Source organism: Camellia sinensis, chromosome 15, assembly GCF_055761805.1.
Source record: "Camellia sinensis isolate YWXY chromosome 15, ASM5576180v1, whole genome shotgun sequence".
Lineage (NCBI taxonomy): Eukaryota > Viridiplantae > Streptophyta > Magnoliopsida > Ericales > Theaceae > Camellia > Camellia sinensis.
Genome location: NC_138975.1, coordinates 27,063,434 through 27,075,732, shown reverse-complemented (window position 1 = coordinate 27,075,732; position 12,299 = coordinate 27,063,434). Strand labels below are relative to the sequence as shown.

Here is a 12,299-nt window from a genome sequence, read left to right as displayed (position 1 = left end):
AAAACACAATTTTTTTTTAATTACCTCACTAATAATCGACACACTAATAATCTTCTCACTAACAATCACACCCAACCTAACTCTAAAAATAAACGGGCCCATTGGGTATTGCAATATTGTTTTCATCAACTACTTATTATAAATAAATAAATAAATAAATAAATGCACTTTTGAAATTATTTCTCAAAAATACATCACATTTTTGGAATCACAACTTGGGTCATAAATTACAATTTCATTTAAAATTACTTCTTTAAGTTGTGATTTTATGCTGGATTGGTCAATTGTCATTTTGACAACTTAGCCAATGGGACGAAATTAAAATTGTAGGTTGAACTTGCGATTTTCCAAAGATGAAATCCAAATTCAACCACCAATTATATTTCTGTTATAAATAGTTGGATGGATTTAACTTTGAGGTAAAATTGCAAGCTATACTTGCGATTTCTAATTTTGTCCAATCACATGTTCAATTTGCAATTTCAACTTTGTTGTTCTAACAAAGTTATGATGTTGGCATTTGGCCAATTCTAAGACAAAATCACAACTTAAAGATGTAATCTCAATTATTTGAATTATATATATGGAGAGAGAAACTCCGTCGGCATTGTTAACAACTCCGTCAATCCCAAGCCCAACTAAAGAAGGAGGATTGTGTGTTAGGTAGTCGACAGCTAATACGTAAAAAGGTCGCTCAGATCCTTTATGACAATGAATCCTACTTTGAATCATTTAAATACTAGGTCGTTCTCCTCAAGTGGCGCGTTGCGTCCGTCTCTGGGTGTTTCAAAAAGTGAGCAAAGGACACCGTATCGATTCTTGGGTGTGGTGAAAAATGGACAAAGGTTCTCGTATTTTTCTGGACGAGCGCGGGTAAAGAAGCTAGTCCAAGACTATAGATTTAGGGTAGCCACTTGGAATGTAGGAACCTTAACTAATAAGATGATGGAATTGGTAGATGTTATGATTAGGAGGAGAGTTAGTATAACTTGTGTATAAGAAACGAAGTGGACATGTGAGAAAGCTAGAGAAATTGAGGATACCAGTTTTAAACTGTATTATAGTGGTAAGAATAGACGCAAGAATGGGGTAGGAATCATTGTTGCCAAGGGTCTTGTGAAAAATATAGTGGCGGTCATTAGGAAAAGGGGATAGGATTATGTTAGTTAAATTAGTTATTTGAGGGAATATAGTGAACGTTATTAGTGCATACGCCCCTCAAGTAGGATTAGATTATCAGACTAAGAGGGATTTTTGGGAGCAAATGGATGAGATCTTACAAGAGATACCTGCAGGAGAGAACCTAGTTATAAGTGGAGATTTTAATGGCCATGCAGGCATAGATAAACTAGGCTATGAAAGGGTGCATGGTGGATATGATTTTAGTGACAGAAATAAGGCTGGAGAGAGTATCTTAGATTTTGCGTTGACTTCTGACTTGGTGGTGGCTAATACTATATATAAGAAGATGGAGGAGCATTTGATAACTTTTAAGAGCCGGTCAGTTAAAAGCCTAATAAATTACTTCTTAGTAAAAAAAAGTTGACCACCTAAAATGCAATGATTGTAAGGTGATTCCTAGAGAGAGCCTGGCCTCTCAACATAAGAATTTGGTACTAGATTTATGTTTTAAAGGGCAATACCAAGCTAGGAAGGATAGTGGGCGTCGTAGGACGAGATGGTGGGACTTAAAAGGGGATAAACTAGAAATATTTAAAAATATAATGGATAAGGAATGCACTTGGGACTTGGAAGATAATACTAACAATATGTGAAACTTGATGGCCAATTGTATGAGGAGAATCTCAAAGGAAGTGGTTGGAGGGTTGAAAAGAACATGACCCAACTCTAAGGAAACTTGATGGTAGAAGGAAGAGGTTCAATCAGTAGTTAAGGCAAAAAAAGAGTACTTTAAAAAGTGGCAAAAGGATAGAACTGAGAAAAACCTTAAGAGCTATAAATTGGCTAATAAGGAGGTCAAGAAAGTAGTGAGAGAGGCTAAGTTGAAAGCTTATGATAACCTATACACTAGATTAGATAGTAAGGAGGAAGAGAAGAGGGTATACAAACTTGCTAAGATACAGAAGAGGAAACCAAGAGATTTTAATCAAGTTAAGTACATTAAGAGTGAGGATTCTAAGGTATTGGTGAAGGCTGAAGAGATTAAAGAGAGATGGAAAAACTATTTTAAGAAACTATTAAATGAGGAACATGGAGGCATGTTAATAGGGGAAGAATAGCCAGTAATACGATAAACCAAGACTATAGGTTTCATCCCAGAATTAGGAACTTTGAAATGGAGATTGCACTTAAGAAGATGAAATCAAATAAGGCTTTAGGACCCAATGATATCCCTATTGAAGCTTGGGAGCGTTTGGGTAAAAGTGGGATTGCTTGGTTGGCTAGGTTGTTTAGCAAAATTTTGTTGATTAGTAACATGCCAGATGAGTAGAGGAAGAGTATTTTAGTGCCAATCTATAAAAATAAAGGAGATGTCCAGAATTGCAACAACTATAGAAAAATCAAGCTAATGTGTCATACAATGAAAGTGTGAGAGAATGTGATGGAATGCTGATTGCGAGATATAATAGAGGTGTCAGACAATCAATTTGAGTTTATGTCTGGCAGGTTAACAATGGAAGCGATCTATCTTTTAAGGAGAGTAATAGAAAAATATAGAGAAAAGAAAAGAGACATTCATATGGTGTTTATCGACCTTGAGAAAGTATATAATGGAGTGCCTCGGGATATAATATGGTGGGTGTTAGAGAAGAAAATGGTGACAAAAGGTTACATTGATGTGATTAGGGACATGTATGAAGGGATGGTGACTACTATTAGACCGTCTGCTAAAGAGACAAATGAATTTCATATCATTGTAGGGTTACACCAAAGATCTACTTTAAGTCCTTGTCTTTTTGCTTTAGTTATGGATAAGTTGACGAGAAATATTTAGGATGACGTGCCATGGTGTATGCTTTTTTTGCAGATGATATCGTGCTAGTGGATGAGACTAGAGGAGGAGTTAACACAAAGTTAGAGATTTGGAGAAAAACACTTGAATCTAAAGGGTTCTGGATAAGCAGAACTAAGACAGAGTACATAGAGTGTAAATTTAGTAACAGTAACAATGAAAGCAGAAGAGAAGTAAAGATTGAGAACCAAGAACTGCCTAAGAGTGAACATTTTCGTTATTTAGGGTCGATTACCACAACGGCGGGGGAGATTGATATGGATGTGGCCCATAGGATTAAGACGAGATGGTGTAAGTGGAAAAGTGCGTCTGGGGTACTGTGTGATAAACGAATACCCATTAGACTAAAAGGTAAGTTCTATAGAATGGCTATTAGACCAGCGATGTATGGGATAGAGTGTTGGTCAACCAAGAAACAACATGTAGATAAGGTGAGTGTGACTGAGATGAGGATGTTAAGGTGGATGTGTGGCAAGACTAGACCAGACAAAATTAGGAATGAGCGTATTCGGGAATGGGTAGGAGCAGCACCGATAGAAGATAAGTTGAGAGAGAATCGATTGAGATGGTTTGGTCATATTCAACCAAGACTAATAGAGGCAGTAGTGAAAAAATGCGATGCAGTAACGGTAGATGAAGTGTTAGGGGACCGGGTAGGCCTAGATTAACATTGGCTAGCGTTGTAAATAGAGATATAGATCTACTTAATTTGACTAACGAAATGACATTTGATAAAGTTGCGTAGAGAAGAAGAATTCATATAGCCGATCCCATTTGATGAGACTTAAGGCTTGGTTTGGTTGTATATATATGGAGAGAGACAAGAAATTTCTGTAACATACCAGTTTGTACAATACCAAGAAATGCATAGAAATTTAAGTTCTATTACTTGCCTCCAATAAAGAAGTAGAATGTAACAACCAATTCCCTCACTCAAAAACTTTTATTTTCAGAAGCCTCTACAAATTCGTCTTTGAAATTGTATAAAATAACTGTCACCCTCTGATTAAAATTAAAATGTATTCAACTACCAGAAGCTCAAATTGATGTTCCCATTCATGGATCCTAAGTAACATCACACACGAGAGAGAGAGAGAGAGAGAGAGAGAGAGAGAGAGAGAGAGAGAGAGAGAGAGAGAGAGAGAGAGAGAGAGAGAGAGAGAGAGAGAGAGAGATCTAGATACACAAAAGACCATAGCCCTCTAAATTGATTATTACCGGGAAAAACAAATACAAAATACAAAATGCTCTTAATTAACTTAAGTAGTAGAATTCGACTAGAACATCACCAATATAGGTGTCTAGGAGCCAAAGGAAAAGCAACATATCCAAGACTTATTGTAAGACCGGTGAGATGACAAAACGGGAATTAGATTACCTATACCATATACCTTGCACCCTCTAAATCAATATGTATATGCCTTTTAAATACTGTTATTTCCTTTCTCATTCTTCAACCTTACTAGTCGAAACTAGAAAAATGAAATTCTGTGTGCCATGATATCATCAGCGCGAACCCTCAAGCCCAAGCCTCCCTTGTAGCCAATTGCAAACTTCATCCATCTCTTTAGGGACCGTGTAATGACCAAGCCTGCACAAATCAAAACAATGATTCAGAACACTGCCTTGTGATCTTGATAGTATATTAGAGTTAATGAATGCTTCCTAACAAAATGGCCGGTCAGATTGATACCCGTCATAGGATTTGAATGTAAGATATCGAAATCCTGCTAAACTCAAGTACTGTGCGGAGTTCTCTCCAAATTTATGAGCCACCACATCATCACCTGCAGAAGGCAAATAATATGGTAGAATTGTTAACTACGACATTGTGTGGCATGTCTTTTTATGTGCCCTCGTATATTATAAACATGGAACACTTATTCAATTCCGTGATAATATAAACATGGACATCCCATGAAATCCTAAGGACAGCAGTCAAAATTCTCTTGCAAAATTAGTTGATCTCAGCTAGCTTGGTGATCTTGCAAGACTAATGCTTGATGGGATATTTGATTCAACTCATCTAAGAAGCATAGACATGGACACGGACACGTGACACGACACGGATACGACACGTGGGGGACACGCGTGAAATATGTAATTTTATATATTTATTATATGTTATATATATTAATATATCATTCAAAGATAATAAAAATGCAATATGACACTAATTCTTATAAATTTATATGATTTTTGTTTTATTATTTTATCTTAAGTTATTTTGTTTAAACTTATAATTAGTTTCATATGTATCCAATCGATAAACACATGTGTTTATGTGATGGACATGTGCGTCTTCCAAGTGTCCAAAGGGTGTCCGAGTCTTTAAAAGAAATTTAAAAATTAGGACACGTTTTGAAGAGTGTCGGACACGTGTCCTAAGAGTGTCCAAAGAGTGTCGGCATCCGACACGGATACGTTACCTTCTTAGAAGTGTCCGTGCTTCTTAGCAACTCATCTTCACAAATCACATATGCAACGTACCTAATAATACAAGCTAAAGGGATTTTAATGCTCATGTAGGTTTCCAATGAGAGGTTGAGAAGGATCCTCAAGGAATAAAATTTTCATGTATCTAATTCTACCAACTATGAATTATCAGTCATTAGGAACAACAAGCTGGTAATTACAGTAGATGTCCCAAAACCAAAAAAACAGCAAATTGAAGACTCAAATTTTAAGAGCAACAGTTTGCTAGTACTCACTAGTTTGAAGCTATATGCATGAAGTTGAACAACATGTGAGAAAAGAACTTATCATTCCCAAGAAAACTTATTTTAAAAAAAAAAGGGAGTCCAAAATGCAATATACATACAGATTCCGTGACAGAGCAAAATAGGCAAAGATGCAGCACGCCTTGCAGCCTCGTGTGATCCTTCTATCTTGTTCCTCAACGTCCTGGATAAACGTGCCATTAACTAATAAGCATGGTAATATTTTGAAGAGCACTATAAGGTGCACACATTACATCTTTACTTGCAAAAAGATTTATGAATCAACAATGAGTGAGTCCTACCTGAGATAACACGGTACAAAACTTATTAGCTATTTTGGTTACCTTGGAACTCAATATAATATTAGTTTGAAAACAATTCCAAATATGGCCAGAGGGAGCTATCAAATGAGATATTTCAGAATCATCTCATACCAATCTTATTTTATTTGGTAAATTGGTTATTTTCAGCATGGGAAAATAGTACATATAACAGAGGAACAAGGAGGAAATGAGAAGGAAAATATTGCATTCATACCTTGAACCAGGAAGCCAACCACTTAGACCAACAATAGCCCTCAAGTTAACAGGGTAAGTGATCCCATTTCCATATTTTCCCTGGGCAAAACAAGTTGCAGAGTAGAGGGCAGTTGCAGCACCCATACTAAAACCCCCAATACCAAGTTTAACTGTAAATGAGTTAACACAAAAATAAATAAATAAATGAAAAAGCATAGAATTCCTAAACAACACGGTGGTAATTTATGCATGATAGTTGATGAAACTTTTTGTCATGATAGATAAATGAGCTACTAAACACATGGAAATTAAGTAATTTAATGGCCTATAATCAATGAAGTAGCAAGGCAGAAACTTACTATCAGCAGGCTCTGTTGACAACAAGTTTGCAATATGCGCTGCTGAAGCATCTAAACCTTCGAAATCATCAGGACTATCTTCTGAAAGTTCTCCAACGTCAAACCCTAATAGGAAACCACAAAAGCACTTTTAGATAATTGTATCAGTATCTCAACATCGGAAGAAATCTAAGCTTTAATCTTACATGCAGTGCGAGGGAATCCACCAAGTATAGCCACTGGGCGAGTAGGAGCAGATGGGCATATCCACTTGATCTGCATCATAGAATTTCAGCATAAACAAATGATAAGTACCAACTAAGTTTTGCAAAAATTAAAGAACCATATACATGTGCATGGTCACGAGGCTAAGCATAAAGTTCAAAAATATTTCAAGGGATACTTGTCCTTACATTTGGAAGAGCAAGTTTTTCCAAGAGTTGGGACCAGCTGCAATAACAAACACAGCACAGAATGAGGAACCATGTCTCAATTGTATAGAACTCTAAAATTGTTGACACTGCGTTAATAAACATATAACGATAATCAATCCACAAAACAAGAATGTCTCTTTCCTAGGTCTGAACAACCATTATTTTAGCAAATAAAAGAAATAGACACTTCATTGTGCAAACACTTAATTGCTTATGTAATTAATATTGGGACCACAATAATTAAGTGAAAGCAGAATCCCAAGTGAAGAGAGCATTAAGAAAACTGTGCAAAGTTGCAGGAATGCAGCCAATTTTTCCTTGAATTAGAGAATTGTGCTCATCACGGCATAGTGGGGACTAAGGAAATTTTTTTAACAAAATTCATTTTACTTCAGTCAGAATATTCTGTGTGAAAAGGTTAACTTGTTTCTCAGCAGCCAAGAGAAACAAGATAGTGAACTAAGGGCCCCAATCAAGCATTGTGCATAAATTCCAATGCTAATTCAAGGTTTTCTAATTAAGCCTAGAATCGAATGAGAAAAGAAATCATCGCAGAAAGAAATTAAGTTATATATAATTTTAAGGTGCCACTGCTTTCTCACATCGGCTCATTCAAAATTAGAATCACAGTGAAAAGTGAAAAATGCTATGCAAACTAACAAAACTCACTAAATAAACTTTTCGAATTGAAACAGGGCCCACTATAATAATATGACAAGTATAATTCAACAGTGACATTGAAAATATTTAACATTGAAAACTAAAAGCAACAGGCCGACTGATCGGGGAAATGATCTAGATTATCAATATCTCCAACAACAAAAAAAAATTTAAAAAGAAAAAGAAAAAAAAAAAGAAAGGGAGAGATTTTCAAGTCTCAAATGAGGATACTGGTAGGCAGAGTTTCTTGAACAGGGATCTTTGCTGACAATATGCTCTTTTTTTCTCATCATGTCAAACAGGAAAAATGAAAGATTCAAATAAGTAATAAAGAATGTACATCCTTAAGTTTTGATCTCAAGAATGCTAAAGATCAGCCCTACAAATACCCAAAAAAGATATTAAGAGTGGAAAAGGAGTAATTCTACCTCGAGCCATTATCGCCAAGGCCATGCAACCAGACTATTGTAGCCTGGTGTCTCCCTTTTGGCTTCACCACATATGTCCTTCCAAATTCAACTGTCCTTCTAGTTGTTCTGCTACCTAACATTTGTAGCAACAAAATCATTGTTCCAAAAATCATACAAGTTTGAAGTATAGAAACTTAACTTCAATGGCCGAAAAAAATCATCATCATCCAACTATAATTAGGGCTGCAAAACGAACTAAGCTCCTCGAACTTGACTCATGTTTGGCTTGTTAAATTTTCAAGCCAAGCTTGAACAACCTTCTATTCAGCTTGGTAAGCCTATATGCACTATAAAAAATCAAACTATTCGAGCTTCCTCGTTTGAGATTGACAAGTTATGTAACAACCCAAGCTTTTGAACACATTTTAAAGCTGGGTAAGTTTTCAAACTTTTGAACAACTTATTACTTAGGTCAACTCAACTCATTTGCAGCCCTAACTATAATTTGACTCAAATTTTCGATAGAATAAGAAAACCACCCACTTGAACAATTGAATGATTAAGATAACAAATAGGAATCCACAAAACATAAACCCAAGCCAAGAAGAAATAAAACTAACCAGAACCCGTTGAAGAGCTTGTTCGACTCATTGTCCTGCCTTCGAGGAAGTGCACTAATTAGACCACCTAATGCAAGGAAGTAGAAGATGTACTGCAATGAAGAATACCCAGATGACAATCTCTATTTATACCCAAATGAGTAGATTGAAAATGGAATAAATTGTGTGCACATGTAACACTATCTATGACTATGAGTACCCGGATGTGCATTATGCCTAAAATCACCTAAAACCCCCCAAAAAAGAGAGCATCCATGAAAAGGAGAGGTAAAGAAAATGACAAGCAGGAAATCTTTCTATGAGTAGCAGAGAGAATCAAAGCAGAGAAATCGCAGAGCACATTCATGCATTCACGGGCTCTAGATTTGCAACAGAGAGAGAGAATCTATATGCTGGCAGGCAATGGACATAAATAAAGTAAAACCCACAAGTGCAAATTCAGAATATTACTGAAAACAAGAAAGAATAATCCCAAATTTGTGAGAGGGAAAATATCTCTCTTTCTCAATCATTTGTTTATGTATTTGTGATGATTGATGGATACCCATTAACTTGAAAGTGAAGTTCAGGTGTCCAATCTATTACCATTGACATTAGTCTGATGAATATAGGAATAATCAAGAATTTGTGGGCTTAGGGAACTGGGAGGTTTTTGTTTTTGCTCTTTGCTAAACTGGAATTCTTGGGTGGAAGTCTGAAAGAGAAATGGGCCAAAAAGCATATGAACTTTTCCTTCATTTTCTCACCTTTTCTCTCTCTTACCTTTGCTTTTTCTTGTTTGCCACTCATTATTTGGTGCTCATCAAGTCTCGCATTCATGATGAATTTTGTTTGTTACTCCACAAAGCACAGAGTAAGTCCAAAACTGGTTCTTCCTTATTTCTCCAACAAAATTATTATAAATAATAATAATAAAAAAAAGATATGATTTTTATTTTTATCTATTTTTATATTTATCATAAGAATACGTGTTGTTCATTTTGTAAAACTATATTAAATACAACATTAATGTAAAGATATCAATATTATATAATTAAATTATATTTATCTTAAAAATTAACAAAAATATCAAATCAATCAGGTATTAAAACTACATAATTAAATTTCCTTTGTCTCAATTTGATGATATTCAATTTGGACTGTTTGATGAGAGCATGTGACCAATGATCTCACATTTGAATATTTTTATTTTTTAATGTGATAATTTTAATGGACCAAATAGGCATGTATTTTTTGGGGGCAAATTTCACTTCACCCCTTGTTTCCCTAATGTTTAAAAATGATCACCTAATCCCTATATGATTTGTGGACTAAAGTGTATCATTAAACACGATTAAACATTCCGTCTAATTTAATAGTAAGTGTAAAACACATGACAAACATAAGGGAGTTATATACTCATTTTCAAATTTCAATAGGGGTAGATTGCACATAAGATAAAGTACACAAGATTAAAGTGCACTTGCTTTCCAAATAAATGACGAAAATATAGGGATATTTTAATTTCTTTTTATTAAATAGTTAACGTCCTAACAGTGCACTTTAGTCCACAAATTACAAAGAGATTATGTGATTATTTCTCAACGATAGAGGATAAACTGCACATAACTCAAATCATAGGGGAAAAGTAAAATTTGCCATATATATATATATATATATATTGTAAAAATCGCTGAATAAATCAATATTACATGATTCAATTACATTTATTATAGAAATTAACAAACAAACAAAAAATTGATCAATATTAATATTACATGATTAAATTATTTTTGTTTTAATTTGATGATACTCAACTTTCAATGTTTGACTAGAGCATACAACTTTTCATGGTTTTAACTATTGAATTCGATTTATATTTGGGAAAAATTAGTAAAATATCCCTCTTCAACTTTTAGTAATAGAAGAGATTTAATATATATATATATTTTTTTATTAGTTAAGATCCCTTAGTAATATTATGAGAGAAATTCTAGCTTTCTCTGTGACAAGTTCCTCTGTGATGAGCTGAAATTTCTTTATAAAATTTTTAAAATTTCTCTGTGAAGCTGAAATTTCTCTATGAAATTTCCCAGAGAAATTTCTCTCTGTGCTGAAATTTCTTTGTGTTGAAATTTCTCCATAAAAATGTTAAAGGACCCAAACTATTATAAAAGTATTACATGTTTTTATCTTACAAAATCTTAATATTAAGGATCTTAAACTAAAAATCTCTTTATATTTTATGTGATGTGTAATTACTTTCTTTTACTTCTTCTCGTATGCTTTAGATAAAATTATAGACTCAACACGTTATAAATTAGACATACCGATAACTTCTCCAACAAATTTTAAAATTAAATTTTTTTGGTTGAAATTACATTTTAAGATTTTTCCTTTAGTTTATTTGATTTTTTTTTCAAATTATTTGTCTTCAAAAATATTAAATATTACAATTAAAAAATTATAATTTTTTTTTTCTCTTTTGCACAACTATGTTGCTGTTAGGTGGAGACTCGAAATACACTTTGCGGCGCTTTGTTAAATGAGGTGGGGCCCAATTGTCTACAAATAAGAATGTGATGCCGCATCGATGGCAAAGCTTACGGTGGACATCACACCTTATAGGAATATATATTATATGTGTGTGTGATACAGCAATATACCAAATTAGTAAATAATCATAGATTATCTGTGATGAATCTTTTTGCAATAGATTTGTTGTTATAATTAAATAATTTATGTTTAATATTAAAGTAAAAGTATATCATTTTAGAATGTATGATTCTTGTGGAGTCACAATTTTAAGTGAGATTTAAATATCTTGCATAATGATATTGGCATGTATTTGGCCAAGATATCAGGCCAAGAGGTAGAGTCCTAATGAATGTGTTTAATTAGGAAGATGACAGTAGGGCACCAGCCAAAATGTAAGTGTGAATTTGTGTATTTCAATATTCTTTGTGCATAGATCATTAGTGAGTTGTTATTGACTTTAATATCAGTCTTCTCGGTTGACGACTAATTAGGACAGATACTAACTTCAGTCTCTCAAGCTTATATCTCAGTGGATACATCTCGATTCATCGTTTTTTTCGTTTTCAGATATTTAAGAGGAAGTAATCTTCTCGAATCTTAATTGGTTATGTCGTTAGATTTTAGCGCACACAATTTTAATGTCATTTTATTTTAATTTTAATTCTAGCTATTGAATTATATATTTTTCTAATATGTCTAACCATGGGGAAAAAAAAAAAAAACACACATTATTACAAGAAAATCATGAAATAAAAACCTGTCTCAATACTAAAACCTTTTGGTTCTTATGTTATACAATATTGTTTAACAAAACCACACTTATACGTTTTTTTTTTTTTTTTTTTTTTTGATAACCGTTTTCTATTCTTAAGTGGGTTGGCAAATATTTTTTAGTGCATTTTTAATATTTTTTTAAAAAATAAATATTAAAAAATTAATACATTTGTTAAATGTTAATATATATATATATGAAAAGTTTTTTTTTTTTTTTATCAACTAAATCAATAATTGTTATTGGCTTTTTCTGGAGTTGAAATAGTTAAAAAGTGAGTAAATAAAACTTAATATAAGTGACTAAGGTCCCGTTTGGTGTAACTGTTAAAACAGT

The 12,299-nt window shown here is 33.6% G+C and overlaps 1 protein-coding gene across 2 annotated transcripts; it reads right to left on the bottom strand.

Annotated features, from left to right (window-relative positions):
- Window positions 1–4,155: 4,155 nt before the first annotated feature.
- On the bottom strand, window positions 4,156–9,478 carry LOC114293552 (uncharacterized). 2 transcript variants are annotated; one of them, XM_028237637.2, is made up of 10 exons: window positions 9,260–9,478; window positions 8,675–8,766; window positions 8,073–8,187; window positions 6,964–7,000; window positions 6,757–6,826; window positions 6,572–6,676; window positions 6,232–6,382; window positions 5,796–5,878; window positions 4,668–4,761; window positions 4,156–4,565 (listed from the first exon to the last, which is right to left on the bottom strand). In XM_028237637.2, exons 2-10 carry the CDS (start codon window positions 8,703–8,705, stop codon window positions 4,481–4,483), a joined length of 771 nt encoding a protein of 256 aa, XP_028093438.2. In that variant the 5' UTR covers window positions 8,706–8,766; window positions 9,260–9,478; the 3' UTR covers window positions 4,156–4,480. The 2 variants fall into 2 exon arrangements, with proteins under 2 accessions (XP_028093438.2, XP_028093437.2); XM_028237636.2 differs by lacking the exon at window positions 9,260–9,478 and having other exon boundaries at window positions 8,675–9,246.
- Between the last annotated feature and the right edge of the window lie 2,821 nt (window positions 9,479–12,299).

What these genes read in the sequence shown, in the direction of transcription:
- LOC114293552 (XM_028237637.2), bottom strand. Translation starts at nt 8,705, where the DNA reads ATGAGTCGAACAAGCTCTTCAACGGGTTCTG. An exon ending in AAGCTCTTCAACGGGTTCTG is followed by an intron (nt 8,188 to 8,674) that starts GTTAGTTTTATT and finishes TACAAATGTTAG; the next exon opens with GTAGCAGAACAACTAGAAGG. An exon ending in AAAAACTTGCTCTTCCAAAT is followed by an intron (nt 6,827 to 6,963) that starts GTAAGGACAAGT and finishes TCTATGATGCAG; the next exon opens with ATCAAGTGGATATGCCCATC.